The 20,178-nt window shown below is 43.9% G+C and overlaps 1 protein-coding gene across 1 annotated transcript; it reads right to left on the reverse strand.

The window, feature by feature from the left end:
* Window positions 1-3,449: 3,449 nt before the first annotated feature.
* On the reverse strand, window positions 3,450-20,155 carry SELENOO (selenoprotein O). Its single transcript, XM_054211597.1, has 9 exons — window positions 19,571-20,155; window positions 17,978-18,181; window positions 16,845-17,025; window positions 13,493-13,623; window positions 12,825-13,105; window positions 12,315-12,465; window positions 9,950-10,135; window positions 8,700-8,856; window positions 3,450-7,987 (listed from the first exon to the last, which is right to left on the reverse strand). The coding sequence occupies exons 1-9, from the start codon at window positions 20,134-20,136 to the stop codon at window positions 7,793-7,795; spliced, it is 2,052 nt and encodes a 683-aa protein (XP_054067572.1). The 5' UTR covers window positions 20,137-20,155; the 3' UTR covers window positions 3,450-7,792.
* Window positions 20,156-20,178: the final 23 nt, after the last annotated feature.

Raw genomic sequence — 20,178 nt, forward strand, 5'->3', positions numbered from 1 at the left:
GTTGTTCTGTGATCCTTTTGATTCAGCTCAAACGCTGCTGTTTGGATTTGTTTGTCTCACACTCCCTGTCCTCACGCCCAGCTCTGTAACACTGATCATTTTACCAAATTGATCCTTTTTGATGCAACTTGTGAAAAATGTAACAGCAGAGGTCAGAGTTTAGGTGCAGGCTTGCAGTGATGAACTGCTTCCTTACAGACAAAAGCCTTTAGAAAAAAATGAGAGCAAAGTATGGAAATGAAGAAAACTTCTTCCCCCCCCTCCCATTTTTATTGCTGAGCATGACGTTACAGGGCACAGAATAGCCCTTCGGCCAGTTCGGGTTATCTGTGCCCCCTCCCAGCTTCTCACCTACCCCTGGGCAGGGGCAGAGGGAGAGGCAGAGACGGCCTTGATGCTGTTCAGCAGTAGCCAACACACTGCTGTCTTATCAGCCCTGGATTAGCTGCACATCCAAAACACAGCCCCGTACAGGCTGCTATGAAGAAAGTTAACTCCATCCTGTCCAGCCAGACACTGCACAAAGTTAAATTAATTTTGCTTTGGAAAATACTGCTTGTTTAGAAAGGCCAGTTAGGAAATACCAAGAATGACCTCAAGCTAGAAAAAACTAACTTCCAACTTTGTGGTGTTACATGAGCACTTCAGTATAGAAATGGTTGCAGTAGCTCCCTGCTTTTATGCACAATAAAACTTTGGAGTGCAGTATTTTGATCCACACTCTGGCACTGGTAACTCCAAATTAAAGGCTGAAGGCCCCTCAGCCAGCTCAGCTCCCAGTGTCAGAGGCAGCTGAAGGGCATTCCCTCCTTGACGTCCTTTTGCCCTGGCTCCGTAGTTATTAATGAGGGGATCTGCTATCTCCGCTTCTGGGAAAGAGTTAAAGGGTGGATAGAGCACCTTTTTTGGGGGGTTGTAGCAAGAGAGAACAGAGGGGAGAAGCCAGTTAACTGGAGTGTTACAATGCCAGTCCTGGTGCTGAATTGATTAATGGACAAAAAAAGCATTTCAGATACAAGGTTTCCTGGCCGACAGCCACCAGGGAAAGGCAGAGGGCCAGATGGAAGTACCCACGCAGCCAGCCTCCCTCCCTGCGCAGCTGCTTGGCCCACCGCGGCCGAGGAGGTAAAAAGCTGCCTACGACTGAGCCTACGACTGAGCTCCACCGCTGCCCACCACATCAGCCCAGGGTCCTTTCCATTCCTGCGCCCAGCTCACACCACCACAGGGGGCTGCTCGGGGATGGAAAACCTGCTCAGACACCATCCGGGCCTGGGAGCCAGCACAGCTTCTCCATCATCAGCAACATCACTTAATCTACCAGTGCTTCAGGTTCTCCACCTGAAAAATAGTAACATAATTTATCTTTCTTTGTAAAACTTTTTTAAAAAAAGGAAAACGGAAGCATATGCTATTTCAGGATCAATTTAAACTGTTGCTCTACTGTATTATTAAATGCCCATTTCTCCTGTCTTAAATCAAGTCCAGAATAGAAAGCACATGAAATAACCTTCGTAGGGCAGCTTAGCCTACTAAAACTGTTTCTGCTTATACTTGCGCAAAGTATCATTCAGTCCCACCTCTGGGTTTACCTGCTGAACGCGCAGGCTTAGCAGGAGCTCTGCAGTGCTGCGGCTCTGTCCTTGCCCAGCCAAAGCAGCAGCAGGGAAGAGAAGGAACAGTACAGACCTTCAGATTTTTGGCATGCCTTGGCTATGGAGACAAATAAGCGTGACTTTTTTTTTCCCCCTTGGGTTTCTGCTCCACTGTTAATTAGGCAGTTACTGTCAAAACTGAATGATTGGTTATTTATTATGGATGGGGGAAAAAAAGGCAGTCTATATTCATAGCAGTTTGGAAGTTTATCACTACCCCTCGTGTCCTTTGATTTCTATGCCACGTCCCACATGCCAGGGCAGCTGCATCCATCAGCTGTGGGGCTGCTCCAGGGCTGGGGGAGAAGAGAGGTGCTAAAAGAGAGGGGAGCACAAATGCAACATATTTACGCAGTTGAGAGCAACTGAGAACTGCCACTGCACAAACAGCCAATCTCCCACTGTAAATGCCTGAAGCGTAAAGCCAACAAAAAGATGTAGCATAAGTATGGGCTGTATTATTTAGAATAGAGCCTCAACTGTGGGATCTTACAGCAGATCCGACTGCGTTGTGAACCCCCCTGTCGGGTTTACAGCCATTAGCCTCACGCAGCGCCTGGCTCTGGGGGGGCGAGTGCAGGTTACTGCCTCTGCCCGGCTCACACGCGCTCCGGTCAGAGGGAACGCTGCCCCGCTCCCACCTGCCTGCGTGACGGAGCTCAAGGGGCTGTTAAAAAAGGCCTTGTGGCTGCTTGAACATGACCTGGCGTAACTGAGCAGACTGAGCACGCGGTGGTGTGTCATCTAGTGAAGGGTGCTGTGTGGAGCCACACGCTCAAACATGTGAAGCGTGGATCTGACAACGTGAATTCAGGGTAACTGCAGCTTGAGTTAGGTCTTTCAGTGGACCCGGGGAGTTGCCTCAGCCCTCTGCTACTTTTACGAGTTTAAATGTAAAGCAAGAGCTTTGCACACAAGCAAAGCAAAACAAGGAATTCATTCACTGTTCCCATGAGCAGGCCGGTGTTCAGCCATCCCCAGGACAGCGGGGCTCCATCACATGTAACAGTTACTTGGGAAGACAAACACCATCACTCTGAATGTCCACCTTTTCTTCTTCTTCCCCCAGCTTTATACACTGGGCATGACATCACGTGGCACGGAATATCCCTTTGGTCACTTGGGCTCAGCTGTCCCGGCTGTGTCTCCTCCCAGCTTTTTGTGCCCTCCCAGCCCTCGCTGGCAGGGCGCTGTGAGGAACAGAAAATGCCCTGACTGCCCAGCAACAACCAAAACCACCAGTGTGCTACCAACACCGTTCTCATCCCAAATCCAAGGAAAAGTCATAAACCTTGCTCAAGGAAGCCATAAACAACCCAAGTAATCTGTTAAAATAACTGATGAAATGTTAACGAAGAAATGGCTTTCATTTAAAGCCAAGTGTGGGACTACATAAACGCCTCGGCCCTGCCTGTAACGAGCTGTGGAGGAGATGGAGAGTAATCCTCACCAAAGAAGTGCTTCCCGAGCCTCTGGACCCTACATCACTGGAATTAAAGAAGTGTCAGCATACAGGTCAAGCATATAAGTAATTACGAGAGAGGTTTCCCTCTGAAAAAGGTGAGGGTCCTTACCTTGCTCCAAGAATACGACTGAAATCCCTGGCGAGGCAGGAGACTGCACCTGGGATAATTCACTCCTCAGGAAACACCGCCAAAATACTTAGTAAGGCTTCTGTAATACAACCTGGGCATCTGACCGTAATACAGAGTAAATACGTCGAAAGAAATAAAGTGTGCTGAGCAGTACGGTTAACAGCAAAACTCTTTCAGGAAATAGGCATGACCAAAAATATTAAAATTGCATTTTTATTTTTTTTAATAAAAGAATCAAAGAAAGCCGTAGCACTTGTTTGGAAAACAACCAAACAACCCAACACAAAACATTCCAAAGCGAGAGGTGACGATAAAACATTCGCCAATTGTTGATTTGCAAGCTGATGAAGCAGAGTTACAGTGAGATCTTACGAAGTTGTGACAGCAGTCCCACGACCACCCAGAGACACGTCTCCAAGAGCTTCTCATTTCAGTTTTGTAATACCCTTGCTTTTATGCAAGGGTAGCTCAGGCTGTGTAGCCACAGACTACGCCTAATCAAGTATTTCCACAGAAAGCTGTTGATGTGAAGAGTCACCAATTCATTTTCAGCACAAGTCTGTGGCTTTTATACAAGCAGAATATTTGACCAATGTTATTTTCGGGTTTACGTATTGCAAATACAAGCTTTAAAAATCAAGCAGCAATTTATGGTTCAAGTATTGAGACTCCCAAATGTTGTAAGCTGTATTCCCTTCCCTCTAAAGAGCTGAGCTAATAGATAAAGTTCTTACCCGGACAAAATGTGGTTGAATTGTCCTGAGCAACCTCCTGCTTCCAGACTGCTCCAGAAAGAAGAAACTCACTATCATCAGAGCTGAAACTGCTATCTGCCTTTGAAAAAGGGTGCTAGAAGAGCACCAGTGTTCCACTTGGCTTCTGATCATCACACTTTTTCAAATACAAAGCATCGATGTCACCGCATGCACTGAGAAACCGGGCAGTTGAATGTCAGCGCAGTTAGACCATGCGAATACCCTCTCAGTATTTCTACCAGCTGGTGCATATACTGCATCTATTACAAATATAACTTCACTGAGCGGCACACCAAGGGTCTGCATTCATCATTTCAAGCGTTCTAGACCTCTTGCACTTGATTTATATGTAAGCAAAGAACATATTTAGCAGGAAATGACATCACATTTTCATTCCTCACTGTTACATTCAATTTCCCTTTCAAAGGATAAAACTACTACCAAATTACTTCAAAGCATCTCTCTCTCTCCATGATTCTGGCATTACAGAATCATAGAATCGTCTAGGTTGGAAGGGACCTTTAAGATCATTGAGTTCAACCATCAACCTAACACGCCAAAACCATCACTAAACCATGTCGCTAAGCACTACGCCTACTTGTTTTTTACATACCTCTGGGCATGACGATTCCACCACTTCCCTGGGCAGCCTGTTCCAATGTTTGACAACCCTTTCAATGTAGAAATTTTTCCTAATATCCAGTCTGAACCTCCCCTGGTGCAAGCTGAGGCTGTTTCCTCTTGTCCTGTCGCCTGTTACATGGGAGAAGAGACTGACCCCCACCTTGCTACAACCTCGTTTCAGGTGGTTGTAGAGAGCAATAAGGTCTCCCCTCAGCCTCCTTTCCTCCAGGCTAAACAACCCCAGTTCCCTCAGCTGCTCCTCATAACACTTGTTCTCCAGACCCTTCACCAGCTTTGTTACCCTTCTCTGGATGCGCTCCAGCACCTCAGAGTCTTTCTTGTGGCAAGGGGCCCAAAAATGGACACAGTACTTGAGGTGGGGTCTCACCAGTGCCAAGTACAGGGGGATGATCACTTCCCTAGTCCTGCTGGCCACACTATTCCTGATACAGGCCAGGATGCTGTTGGCCTTCTTGGCCACCTGGGCACACTACCGGCTTATATTCAGCCAGCTGTCAACCAACACCCCCAGGTCCTTTTCTGCTGGGCAGCTCTCCAGCCACCCTTCCCCAAGCTTGCAATGCTGCATGGGGTTGTTGGACCCAAGCGCAAGACCCAGCACTTGGCTTTGTTGAATCTCATACCATTGGCCTCAGCCCATCGATCCAGCCTGTCCAAATCCCTCTGTAGAGCCTTCCTACCCTCAAGCAGGTCAACACTCCCACAGAATTTGGCATTGTCTGCAAACTTACTGAGGGTGCACTCATTCCCCGTGTCTAGATGGTTGATAAAGATGTTAGAACTGGCCCCAATACTGAGCCCTGGAGAACACCACTTGTGACCGGCCGCCAAGTGGATTTAACTCCATTCACTACCACCCTCTGAGCCTGGCCCTCCAGCCAGTTTTTCACCCAGTGAAGCGTATGATCATCCAAGCCATGGGCAGACAATTTCTCCAGGAGCATGCAGTGGGAAATGGTGTCCAAGGCTTCACTAAAGTCCAGATAAACAACATCCACAGCCTTTCCCTCATCCACCAAGTGGGGCACTTTGTCATCAAAGGGGATCGGGTTTGTCAAGCAGGACCTGCGTTTCATGAGCCCATGCTGACTGGGCCTGATCGCCTGGTTGTGCTTCACGTGCCGCACAACAGCACTCAGGATGATCTGTTCCATGACCTTCCCAGGCGCTGAGCTCAGACTGACAGGCCTGTAGTTCCCTGGATCATCCTTCCGGCCCTTCTTGTGGATGAGCATCATGTTTGCTAGTCTCCAGTCAACTGGGACCTCCCCTGTTTGCCAGGACTGCTGGTAAATGATGGAAAGTGGCTTGGCGTTACAGGTGCAAAATAATTTGTATCTTTATAAGCAAACTAATTTGGCAGTTAAATCAAGTTCTCCTATGTTCCTTCTCCATACCATTATGAATAGAGATCTACTCAACCCCCCAAAATTAATATCAGAATGCTGTTAAAAAGACTCGATCCCTTAGGTATGGTGTAAAATCCTTACTTTTTAGACCATTCTGCTAAGACAAAAGCTTGGGCAGAGCTCCTCCAAAACACTGTTCCCCTCTGCCTCCCAAAATGAAAAAGGTACAAGTTGAGAAACAAAATCAGCACACAGTTCATCTTCTTGTTGAATCAGTTTCTCCAGGTTGAAGGCAAGACAGAATGAATGTTTACATTCAAAGCATCACGTATTCGCTGCGGCAGCAAGGAGAACAGATTGATTATCAGTACGGATGGATAAGCAGTAGCCCAACTGTTCTCCCTGTTTTTTGATAGCTCGTATTTTGAGGAAGACTTAAAAGAGCACAATTCAACCTGAGCTAACCAAGCTTGCAGAGGTCTGGAGGAAGAATTTACTAGAGTACACTTAAACTCACAGTGTAAGACGGTGGTCTCTTTGGAAAAAAGAAACCTTTGCATTAAACCAAACTTTTCCCAACATTTCAGGTTTCTGAACCAGTAATAGAGTCCTTAAGAAAGAAGTTCAGAAAGCAAAGTAATAGCTAACTACAGAACAACTTTTTTTTTTCTGCCGTGACAATAATGGCAAAAAACTTTCCCCTGAAACCTCAACTGAAACACTATCAATGAGTAACTTGCAAGCAAGTCAGCTTCCATCCTCCTCTCGTATCCTCTGTCTTTTACACAAGCTCAAATAGCACGTTCCTGAACAGCAGCTTTCAGCGTAAAGATTTCCAGAGACCACGGAAGCCAACAAAGTGGTACAAGACCAGAGTGGGAATGGCAGACTCCCACCGACCAGTGTGGTGGGAGAACAAACAGGTACCCCACGCTTCTCCCACAAGGAGACTCTTAAGAGTACACAAACAAACAGCCAGCGAACCTGGACTGGAGCACTGGGGTAGTTTAAGGTTCACACTAATTTGGCAAACTGACCTTGCCCGAGTCAACTGGCTTGCAAACTGCACCCATGATTTTAGTAAATATTTACATGTGTTGTATGCAAACATACTGAACCTGAAGAAACTTTACCACCATGATTTTCAAGTGCAAATATTATAGTATCCCTTAATTCTGCTCTTATTGTATTTAAAAAAAAAAACCCCAACAAACAAAAACAACACCATATTCAATTGCTCCCCCCAAACCCTGGCCTGCACAAATTCTCTAAAAATAGACAAATATTAATCTGGAGGTTCACAAGAAATGAACGACTTAATTAAATGAAACAGCTTAAAACAAGCAACGCTGAATCTATTCCTCCATTAAAGAGGACTAGAAGTCCCTGCATAGAGAAAGCAGTAAATAAATGTCAGAAGTACTATTAGTTAAGACATCAGACAAAAACAGATCAGTTTCCTGACTTGCTATTTTTGTCTTCACGTAACAATTCCATTTGGATGTTTGAATTCAGCCTGCCTCAACATAAAATATTGCTCTCTGCTTGCAATGCAATATGAATAAAGACTTTCAGTCTCAAAACATTTAAATTACTGATGTGCTGATTGTCATTGGTTTGTTGCAATGATCCACAATTGCTTCAAATTAAGCACAGCTGAAGACTGTTGCAGATGCATCCAAATGTAGGGTTGTTTCAATAACTTAATAGCACTTTGATGTTTGCCTTGCTGAATTCTTCGCTGCTGAAGGAGCAACAGTCTTCAGTTCACAGCAAAAAATAAAACAAGGCAGTTATGAAGATCATGTAACACAGAGCTCCGAAGCCCACAGCGGAGGTTTGCTGCAGTATGGTAGTCTGCTCTGGGTCTCCTGAGCACAAGCAGCTGCTGTAGCAGTTGCTCCCTCCTCTTCTGCATCTTCCTTTACCTCCCTGAAGCCTTCTGCTTCTTGGAATGGATTCTCCAAGAGTTTTAGTACATTTCTTACCTAGAAAGAAAACAGCATGGCTATGAGAATTTAGAAAGTAAAGGTAAAATGATGTAGAGAAGAACCTCACACCAAATAATGATTGAATATGCTGTATTTATAATGACTGAGTATATTGTATTTAATACAGAAACTCCAGACAATCCAAATACGAAATATATGAACAATATGCGTATCAAATAGGCTGAAAACTGTAAAGTCCTAACTGGCTGAGTTTGCATCTGTATGGAAACCAAGCTCAAATAACATAAAAGGCAAGTCTCAAACACAAGTTCTTATGTAATTTCTCAAAAAAAACCCCTAGTTTTCCCATGTTCTGCGTGTAACAATTCACATGCTGAATGCCACAGGTGAAAACCATAAGTTTTAGAAGAGAACACACAGCACGGCAATGAACAAGTCCAAATTAATCCCCAACTGCCTCCCAAGGTAAACACCTTGGAGAAGACAGTAAAAGCAAGGGTAAGTGTCTTGTCCTGGGACCAGCCTACAAGAGCTGGTGGAGTTCCAATTCAGATTTTTAATTCCATTCTTTGTTCTGCAGTCATTAAAACCTCAGCTCCCTCAAAAATAATGCAGACCTTCAGGACAGTAAATTCCCAATCCCTCAATTGCCTGCGGTGGCAGGATGAATCTCTCCTAGCACAACGTCAGTCATCAACAGCAGCACATCCACACAAACCCAGAGAGATGGCAAGTAGTAACAGCATACCTCTGAGAAATCCCCATTTTCAGCTGCTTCTATGGCATTCTGGGCAATATAATTCCTCAAGATATATTTTGGATTGTTTGAATTCATGACCTTCACACGATCAGTATTCCAGGCATCAGCGTCACTAACATTTTCTGTTTCTTTTTGCAAACGGACTCTGAAATCAAGCAAGTGAAAGCAACTGGTTTGGTTCAAGAATCACATGTAAAAGTTGACTCGTTTCCTTGCCTTGAGATTCTCAGTTTGCAGTTCTTAATAAATACTACATCATCTCCAATCCTCTCAGTTTATAAAATCCAGCACAACAACAGATTACAAAACACCACCCTATTTAAAAGCAGCGTTACAGACCATCAGCAGGTCCTGACAAGGCTTGAGGAAGCGACACACCTTGTATATTGACTGAAAAGTCCGATTAAGATGCTCCCACACACTGGTGCATGGTCTGTTCTACACTGCTCTGCAAAAATCACCACATTCAGAACTTGGCTTAAGTATTTCTACACTTGTTTACTGGTTAAAGCTTTTGACATTCTGATAAAAGCAAAGGGATACAATAGAGCTGAGGCAGTTTGATCCACCCATTAGCAGGAATGCTTGCTAAACCCCTCAATCCCGCTGGAGAACAAGACCACAGGCAACCAGGTGAGGAAAGGAGTCCTGATCTAATCCACACGGCAGAAACAACTAACGATCTACTACGGGTTTGTCTTTACTAAAAAAAGTCTGCTGCTAACACTAAGATTTTAGGCTTTTAAATTACATCTATTAAAATAGTCCGGACATTTTTTTTCCTGGCCATGATTTCTTTTACAGTTACGCTTTGATTAACCTGCTTTCTATATTAATACAGAGATTTTTCTTTCAGAAAAAAAACCCTAAAATGGATGAAATGCTTCAAGGTCAGTCAATTGTAATTACTGAGCACTTAAAAGCTCACAAATTAAATTAGTCTCTGCTAGAATCAAGATTACCATTCTTGAAGTACTTTTAATAACAGATTTGATCCTACGTGGTTTCTATGTCCTCGCCCCTCCCCAAAATCCAGTAAACTAAAATACACAGATGCCCTTGAATTTGCCCAGCAACAGAGATGCTGATCTTGGAGTAGTTAATATCCTGATTTGTGTGCCCCAGACATCCCGCCCAACCTACATCCTTTGAGACAGGGTGTCTTTCGTGAGACAGGCACACCGTTCTCAAATAAAACGGCAGAACAAATATACTGCTCTGAATATGGGGAAGAATACCTGTATTTCTCCAGCCATTCTTTCCAGTGTCTTTTATTTCTGCTGAGTAAGTCAGCTGCTGTTAGCTGCTGCAGTTTAGAGAATTGTTCAATGCGTTCTAATTCTTTATTTATATTAGCTTTTGTTCCAAATAATGCAAACAGCTGAGGATTAGACTGAGCCAACATTAGCATCATTGACAGTTGTCTGGGAACAAGAGAAACAAACACATTACACATTAAAGTTGAGCTGCCTGTCAAGAACCATCTTTTTGCAACCATAAAGTAAATATGAAAACATTCACAGTAAGCTATGACTTCACTAGAGAGGTTAAATAACAGTACTTTATAATTAATAGAACAAATTTATAATAAAATGTACTACTTTTACTGTTCCTTCCCCCTTCTTCAGTGTGTTCAATTCACATTCTGGTGGTACATGAAGTGCAGACAGTAGATTCTCAGAATTACCAGTGGGTTTAGATCTGCAATTCCCATCAAAACACCTTTGGAACTTTGAAAGGAATTTGAAATCAGTAATTGGATCTTACTTACGTACCAGGATAATATAGAATCCACAGGGTTGATTTTTAAATTTTTTTTTTTCCTAACATTAATAGTGTAACACCATGCAGAATAAGGATCTAACACCTACTAATGTTACCACTACTATGAAAAACCCAAATCAAATGGGGCAAGATACCTCATTTAAGTCGTATGAGACAACAGTTTATTTTTTTTTTTTATTTAGCCAGTCTGAATCACAGAATGAGAACTGCTTTGTAGTAGCAAATTTCTAACAATATCCAGGCTATTTTGCCGCAACTTTGACTAGGATTGTATCTTTTTTTACATTTAACAGTGTTAGCGGGTGTTGTACAACAGCTTCACCTCATTTTTGATACCGTGCTAGCCCACTTTTATTTTTCCTGGAATAATAACTGCACTACAGCGAAAGATAAAATGAAAAACCAAAAAGTGTAAGTTGGAGCTTATCAAAACACACTAAATATTTTTATTTCCTTCTATGAATGCGTTTATGAACAAAGAAAAAAAGAAACATTATTGCCTGGCCTCAAAACAGATAACTCATTATATCAGGTTATATTTTCCTACTTTTAATAAGCAGAGATAAGCTAGGTGCTTTGATTTTTGAGTTTATATAAAGTACTATCCAAATCTGATTTACACATCTGACATGCCCAGCTCTGTGACATCCAAGTGCTGCGATAAAAATCAGTTATGTACTCGCTTTAAGAGAGTACTACGCCGCTCCAAAGCTTTACATCCATATAATGATGATTTATAGCTACTTTTCACATTCCTCTAAGCCTGAATGTAATCTTAAAAAAAATATTGCCTCATCTGTCACATGAGCTGTCTTCATACTGCATTATATCTGTTTACAGTTTCAAAGTAGCTGAAACCTGGAACACAATTAAGTAAGCAGCATCCACCACCTTAATTCAGTTCCCTTTCATTTTAGTGTATCATCACTAAAACTTCAATAATCAGTAGTATCTCCAAAATGATACACGACTACAGCCAGCCATGCTGGCATAACACCAAACTTGTATGGACGAGTTTCACACCAGTTCATCTTCTCAAGTCCCTGCTTTTCACAAATTAACTGCGGTATCACCACATAGAAAACGCTGAAAAATTTGTTAGGTTCATTAGCTTCATGGAATACTTACTAAACAGGGGGTGGCCCCACCCAAAACACCCCCAACTTTATTCCCCATCCCCATCTGGGAAGATGATAGAAAAAAAAAAACCCACCAAAACCCCCACAAATCCCACAAATTCATGGGTGACACATTTCCTGTTTTCCACTGCTCCAAAAAGTGAAAAACTGCTGCGATCACTGTTATAAGCAGCAGCTGAACAAAACTTACTCTTTTTCCATGCTCAGAGCAGCTGGGCTGCAGAACAGCAGCCATCAAATGGGACGTGGATGGCACCACACAGTTTTCAGAGCCTGAAGTGTGTGCTTAGTTTATACTTAGCCCAGAACATGGTGATTATTTGCTGACAGCACACTGGCAGAACATGGTAAATCCATTTCTTCTATAAAATACTTCTATATCACTTTGCTAACTGGCACTCTCATTGCCTTAGTCAGCAAAGACAGTGAAGAAAAAAAAAAAAAAAGGACCGAACAAAAGCTCAGACAACCTCAGCCCAGGAGCCAACTGCTGCAAAGTCACTGCTGAGCATTCACCAGACACAAAACGCACAAGAATTTGCGCTGCTGTAGGTCACGATGCACCTTCTTAACAGTGAAATTTCCAGGTTTAGTCAAATACTACACAGCATGCAGAGTTCATTACGGTTATGATGAAATTAAAAGCACAGGTCAAAAGCGTTTAAGTAAAGAATATTACCTTGGATCCATCTGTGGTTTGAAAGCAACTTTCAGTTCCTCCACAGAAGCACACTGACTCGTAAGCTTTTCTAAGAAATCTTCCAACTCTGAAGGATCAGAGTCTACTGAGAACGAACTCAGCAAGTAGAAAATATTTGTGAAGTCTCCACCTGAAAAAGTAAACTCTATGAGTGATGAAACTAATAAATCAGCAGGAAAATAGATCCCATATTTTCTTTCTAACCCCTCCCTGCCCCACAGCAACACAGGTCTCGCCTCTCTGAACAGGCAAATAAACTGCTCCCTCAGGGAGGCTGCAAATGCGAGACAGGGGAGCCCTGGAGAAGGCAACAACTGCCCACAGTTCACAAGAACGTTAATTATTTTTCAGTCTTTTGCTCTTCTCAGATGACCATATACTCGCACAAGGCTGTTTTCTTGTAAGGTCAAGACAAAAACCACATTATAGTTCAACTATAAAATACTGATGGTTATTATTACGTAACAACCAGCTGTGTTCCTCACCAACCTGTGAGATGCATGGTTTCAAGGAGTTCAGACACCAGCTTACTATCTTCTTCTAATTCCAGTTGGATTAAGCCTAGTTTCTTCCTCATCTTCTGCAAATAATGTTTCTCAAATTCTGCATCGTATTCTTCTTCCAGGATAAGTTCACTTATTTCCAAGGGCAGCTCTGGAACTAGGGCTTCAGCAAGTTTCCCCAGGTTCCACTTGCAGATCTCCGGCTGCTTGTTGTAAGCATAGCGCCCTGTATTATCAGAACCATTGCAAATGTGCTCAGGGTCATATCTACAAATGAAGAAATAGTTAGATTCTTCTAGTTATCTGCCCACCAATACCATGAGAAGTATTAGTCTCCTCTAGGAAACTGAAACATTTGAAAGGGAACACTCCTCCTTGATTCTTTTCCCACAGTCACCTTATTAGATATTTTCCTACACTCCCAAACACCGGAAAACTCCACAGGCTACAAGAACAGCCTAACAGTTAGGGATGTTGTGAATCCAGTTAAGAAGTTGAAGAATTACAGGACAACTAGAACTAAGTTAATCTACTTTGCCATAAAGAGGATTCATAAATCTGCTTAGAGTTAAAATAGTAAAGCAATCGTGAACATCAGGATTGTTCCATTTAGCAAATACACACAAACATTTCAAGTAATTATGCCACACTGACCTGTCCATAAATCCGAAAGGGCCGTAGTCAATGGTTAGTCCAACTATGCTCATGTTATCTGTATTCAGCACGCCATGGCAAAACCCAACACACTGCCATTCAGCAACCAATCTCGCTGTCCGTTTTGTTATCTAAAAGAGATTTTTTTTTATTATTATTATTTTTGAATGCAACGTATATCCAGTACATTCATGTATTTCAAGCATTTCCTAGTCTGAACCCATCTTTCTACAGCTCCGGTGGAAGCGGGTTCTGGCAGTATGCCATACACACACATATCTGAAGGACAGCTTGCCTCCCTCCTCCTGTTAGTAACTGCCCTGTTTCCCACTCTCCCATTTCTGTTTCCTTCCTCTTCTTTCCTTCCACGCTTGACTTGCAAGTCAACTGGACAGCTTCAAAACGTACTGGAGACTGATAAGCTCTTCCCTCAATTTGCTGAGAGTGGAAAAAAGCTACAAGGTTAAGTAAAAATATTCCAAGAATGACAATTTTATTTAAACGCAATTCTTCACTGAATCCATGCTTCACCAGAGTTTTTCAGTTGCTTAACTGAGAGTTATTGTTGTAGAATCCTTGACTGTAATCACTGCATGTGCCTCATTCCTCAAATAAATAGTGTAATATTTTAAAATAGTTCTAGTTATTTAATTAAATCAGCCCACCTAGCAACTGCAACTAGATATGCCCTATGAAATCTAAAATTCTGGAAGCTAACATGGCTTTTAAATAAACCTGGGTATTTCTAAATATTCTACTGCATTGCTGTAAATAAAAATTTTATGTTGTCATTAGCTAAAACTTTTAAATCAAACTATTTTCAGAGCTAAAAATCACTCATCTTCCCATCTGTACATACATTTAAAGCAAATATTCTCTCCAGCTGCAATCTAAGTGCACTTTATTAATGTTTAAAAACCGAGCTAGTTAACAGAGGAGAAGGCACTCCAAGTAGCTATATGTGTCCAAAACCGATTACCGACATGCCATAAACCAGTAAGGGAGACACACCCTGCACGATGGCTCTGTGCCAGCAAGATGGCAAAACTTAAAAATAAGGAAAAAAGTCCAGGCCAGCAGGGTTGGGATGAAAGCACGCCAGAGGTAAGGCAATTCATGACTGCTGGATGTCTTTGTATGAATACACTCCACACTGACAGTGTTCTGGTAAAAAATAAAGCCCACTAATGGGAACACCTGAAAGAAATTAAAGCTTGGGCACCACTCAAAGATGGGTATACTGATTAGAAAGAGACAGCTTTGCACTCACTTTGACCTTTATTCTTTTTGATTGCATTTTCCTACTGCTAGCCATACTAGAAAACAAGTATGGTGTATTTATAAATAAAAGCACTATCTCAAGGACACGTTCATTTAAATTTAAACAACATCTACAAATTATTTGAGAAGTCCAGATGATGCTGTTTGCTTTCTAGACAGCGCTGTCAAACGCAATCACTTGTACTTTTTTCCTCCATTTCTTCCACAGTGCAAAAAGAAAGACAAAACACGTTAAAGAGTTGAGCTGACAGCACTTCCCTGCTATTCAAAAAGATGGACATGTTTGGAAAACTAGGTAAGGGAGCGGGGTGCTTTTCAGATGGAGACAGGTATGGAAAACCTCCACTGAGGAGGAGAGAAAATACGAAAAAGCAATGCTAGCACAGGCATGGAGTGGGGACAGGCACAGGCTGGAGAAGCACGGCAAACAAAAGAATGGAGATGGGGGCAATAAGGAAAGGATGCCAGGATGGAGAGGAAACCAGTAGTAACTGGGCCAGGAAAAGCAGCCAATGGCAGAAAGAGGCAGGACTGGACACACACACACACATCTGCAAAGATCCCCAAGTCCCATGACTTTCCTGACATCAGGAAGTAAACATGCCATCAGGTGCAGAGTGGGGTAGGCACAGAGGGGGTGACGAGACATAGTCCTTGTCATCGGCTCCATTCATTCAACGCAAAAGGCCTGTCCAGCAAAGTTAAACTCTCCAGCAGCCAGTGGTGGACCACACACACCACATCTTGCATCTGAAGAACTCATGCAAGTACGCAAAAGTTGTGTTAAAGCAAAAAATAAAAAAAAATCACAAAAAAACCCACAACAAAAATTCAAACCCCATACAATTTAAAGAATGTCAGATGTTAAGCCTGCCTTTCGACCCCTTATTGGTCTGTTAGGAATGTGCATCATGTCACAGCCATTCCCTCAGTCCCTACCAGATCGTTTCAGATTTCAAAGCACCACAAATACATTTACGTAGACTGTGGTATTTTTTAATTATTCTGTTTACTGGCTAGTTTTAACATTCTCATTTGGGTTGTAACATTGTTTGAATTTCAGGTGACCCAAACTGGAGCCTTTTTGACAGTTCTCCGGGATTTTCCAACTGGATCCCTTCTGCACGGGTGGGATTACTATATACTAATCACTAAAACACAAAGAGAAGCATCTTATTACCTGACCCCAAATTCTTTCTTTGCTCACTGAGACAAAGGAATATAGTAATAGAAATTTGATGTCAAGAATAGCAACACAGTATCAACAGTAAGGCAAAAGGTATAGTCAGGCAATAAAATGTAAATACCAATTTATTCAGCTGTTTTACTTCAAAGAGAAATACAGTAATTCTACATTTACTCATGTTATAGTTCCGATTTTTATTATGGATCTCCATGATTATTAAGGTCTAAATTTATACAGTAGTTGAAAAAGGATTCCAAATGGGTCTCTCAGAAACCACCCAGCCTCTCCTCTGGGCCACTGCAGAATGACCTGATACCACACCACACCTAAGACATATTTATCTCACCTGATCTTACCATTCCCAGAGCTGGAGGTTTTGCAACTTTCTCAGGCAAGCCCTCACAGTGCCTGACTGCCTTTAAACATTTCAATTCTAAAGCCTGAAGTTAAAGTGATTTGCAGTCAACATTCCTGTTGGTAATTTGGAAAATGAGAGACAGGAAGTGACTCCACATTCTCAGTATTCTACAAGACAATGCCTTGCAAGTCATGTCTCAGTACCGTCAACTCACCATCTGACAGTCGGGGCCAGAATTCCCCCTCGCAGTCTAAGCCACTCTCAGCCAATGGAGAGAGTCTTGGGAAGCTCTCATAGAGCAGAGAAATCATGATTTACTATTAAAAAGGTTAAACCACTTTCACTGGTTTGATCAACACTGCTTTCATTGATAAGCAGTTCTATTAAGAGCGTTTTCTTCAAAGAAAAGAATAGTTCGAGCAATCGGATGATACAAGGTACTAACCAACTCCAGTCACCTGTGCTCGATGGTGAAGTTCCTAAAGATGACCGCTATGGATTTATGAAGAGAACCTGATCTTTCTTACCTCTTTGAAGAAAGCAGCGTTCCTCTGAATACTGTTGTCTGAATAAGCCTCCTGGATTTCTGGATAGAAAGTGCTGATCACATAATCGAGCATCTGTATTCGAATATCATTTCGGTTAACACTGGGACCCTTGCGTCCTGTGTATTCATCAGGAGGTTTAAAAATTTCGAAAGAACCAAATCTGTTTTAAAATAATAAAGAACATGTTGTAGTATTATTTGATACTATTAACTTCATTTGATATTACACATAGGAAAAACATTTACTGTTGTTGCAATAACACCACGTCATCTCTTAACACCAGTTCTTCAATTGATGGACAGAAAAGACCCGCGAGATTCCTACACCAAACCTAGCGCGACTCAGTGACTCAAGGCAAGGAAGCCCATACATCCATGTGTAAATAAACTGACACATCAAGACCCCAGCCAGTACAAAGATCAGTTTGTTAAAGTTTCTTACAACCACTTTTACAGAAGAATTCTTAGCCTGAGTAAATATACAGGAGTTGGACTAATTTAAAATACTAGACTGTACAGCAAGTGTGCAAGACAGACTCTTCCACACAGGCACACACACATACACACATACATGCACACACATATACACATACATGTCACACACATATGCCTTATGCCTAACATTCCTCTAATGTTCTGTTACCTTACAAGAAGCAACACAACTTCCTGAAACTCATAATATTTTGTGTAAGAGCAGGAATCTCGTACACTTCTCAGACAGGGAAAGTACACCCAAACGTTGATAGTACTATATTAGAATAGCTTTGGACTTAAGGGTAGAGCTACAATCCACCACTACTACCAACATCAAAAAAAGCATGTTTTCTGCGCAGGCATAAACATGAAAAATCTCTTCTGAGATCTGCAGAACTTAGCTGTTCTTTCTACCAGGCTAGCATCCTTCGCGTTATCTGTCTGTGTGCAAAGACACCAGCTCATCCCATCCGCTGGGCAAGAAGACCAGCTTCCTGCAGCCTGGCAAAAGAGTTCCAAGCCTCCAGAACAAGAAACATCCACATGGTGCTGTTATGGAAATATGCTTAAAATGGTATTTTAGAAGACTGCTGTGCTTTTTTTAAAAAGAAAAAAAAAGCCAGCAAAATAGGTTTCTACCTTATAAACGTAGAAGCTATTCTCAGAACAACTGTACACCTTTCACTTTTTGGATTCCCATCATAAAATATGTCACGGACGACTTTTGAATCAGATGTCACACACGTTCCAGCCCTCGTTGTTGGAATTCCAAGGTGAAACATAGCCTCGCTGCACAGGAACTCCCGTATGCTCGACCGCAGGACTTTCCGACCATCAGCTTGTCTGCAACGAGAAGACAGAGACCATTTACAGAGACCTATAAAGGCAGGAACTCCTGTCTCCCCCTTAGCAGTGGGGAAACAAAAGCCTAGAAGTGACGTGCTCTGTCCACAGCCACACAACAAAGTAGAGGCAGAACCAAGAACAAGAGCCGGACCTTCAAACTTCTGTTACAGCTCAATTAGATGGACACAACACACCTGCAATGACGACCACACATAACAAATCAAAATAAACCTTCCAGTTACACATATCCCTTCTAATCATTAACTCTGTTGGTTTTATTGATGCAATAGTCTTTAAAAAAAAAAAGTTTTGGACAAGTATAGCTATTTTATTATAAGTCACTGTTCTCCTCTTACTAAAACAGCTACTGTTATGCCTCTCGAAAAATAATATTATTTTGGATCTTTCTGGGTAAGTAATCTAGAAATGGTGTGTTAAATAACAGCATGCATGGGAGTTGCATTAAAAACCCCAAACTGAACAGACAGCAAATAGCAAACTAGCTTATTTAATAGATATCAAGTAAACAGAGCAGGCATGGGTTGTTCTCAGCCTACAGCCCCAGCACTTCAGAAGCCATGGGCAAGCAGAAGAGCTGCCCAGGGCAGACCCACAATGTGACCACTGCATCTGCGACTGCCACTGGGATTTCTTTAACCTTCACAGACCTGAAGGCGGCCTTCAGAGCATCGCATGTATGAAACTACTGTGTTACTGAGCCTGTGCACTGCTGGAACAGAAAACATAGGAAATGCAAGCGGGAAAAAAATCACCTGAGAGATTTAAAGCAGTAGAGGCTAAACTGACTAACGAAGATATCCATCCCTCACAGGGGTTGGTCAGCACGCCATTCTGGGGGCCTTTTCCGCCATTCCCTCCCACAGCCAGGAAGGATGGAGGACAGGCACCGCCAGCAGCAGGACCAGCGGCACAAACCAACCAAACACCAGCATTTTAGATCCCATTTGTGTGGGCCATAGGGACAACATGGCAGCGAGCAGCCAGGCGGCTACTGCACGCCTCTGTCCCCACTTCCATCGCGGTCTGCATCCTCCTAAGGGGAGGAAAACCTCAGAGGAGAATAACCAGGGACTGAAGTAACGTACCACCTGAAGCAGATGCAATTAGCGTCTTATTTTTCCAAAGAAAAAAATGCCACCTTCTTGTTTGGCATTTAAGCATCGCACTTGGTGCAGGGAGGAGCTTTAGGAGACGACCTCTGCCATGGGGAAGGACCCTCAGCACAAAACCGGCTGGAAAAGCACCTCGCTAATGCAATTAGCGGCCAGGGAACCCCCTCCCCAGACCCCCCCGCAGGGCGCAGCCCCACCGGGCGGGTGTCTCCACGCTCCCCCCCCCGGGCCGGGCCGCCCCGCGGGGCCTTACCGGGAGAAGGGGGTGAGGCCGGCGCCCTTCAGCTGGATCTCCCAGCGCTCGCCCCGCGGGCCCAGCACCTCGCCCAGGTACATGGCGGCGCCGTCGCCCAGCTGCCCGGCGAAGCTGCCGAACTGGTGGCCGCAGTAGCAATGCGCCGCCGGCTCCGAGCCCGCCAGCAGCCGGTTGCCGCTGAAGTACAACGCCGCCTCGGCCTCCGCCGCCTCCCGCTCGGCCGCCGGCGCCTCCAGCCCCAGCAGGGCCAGCGCCGGCAGCGACATGGCCACGAGCCGCGGGTTCTGCAGCGGGCTGGGCCGCACCCGGGAGAAGCAGGCGCCGGGCACGGCCCGCGGCCCGCCGTCCTCCGAGGCGTCCACCGGCAGCGAGCGCAGCGCCAGGTTGTCGAAGCGCAGCGCGCTCAGCCACCCCCCGCCGCCGTCCTCAGGGCCGCCGGGCCGCGCCGGCACAGCGGCGGGCTGCTGCATGGCAGTGCACAGCGAGCCGCGGCGGACCGGGACCACCGCCGCCGGTAGCAGCAGTAGGGGGAAGCGGCTGCCGCTGCGCAGCGTCGCGGCCATCCGCCTGCCTGCGGGGCGGGGCGAGAGCGCCGGAGAGCACCG

Source organism: Rissa tridactyla, chromosome 1 (assembly GCF_028500815.1).
Source record: "Rissa tridactyla isolate bRisTri1 chromosome 1, bRisTri1.patW.cur.20221130, whole genome shotgun sequence".
Classification (NCBI taxonomy): Eukaryota; Metazoa; Chordata; class Aves; order Charadriiformes; family Laridae; genus Rissa; species Rissa tridactyla.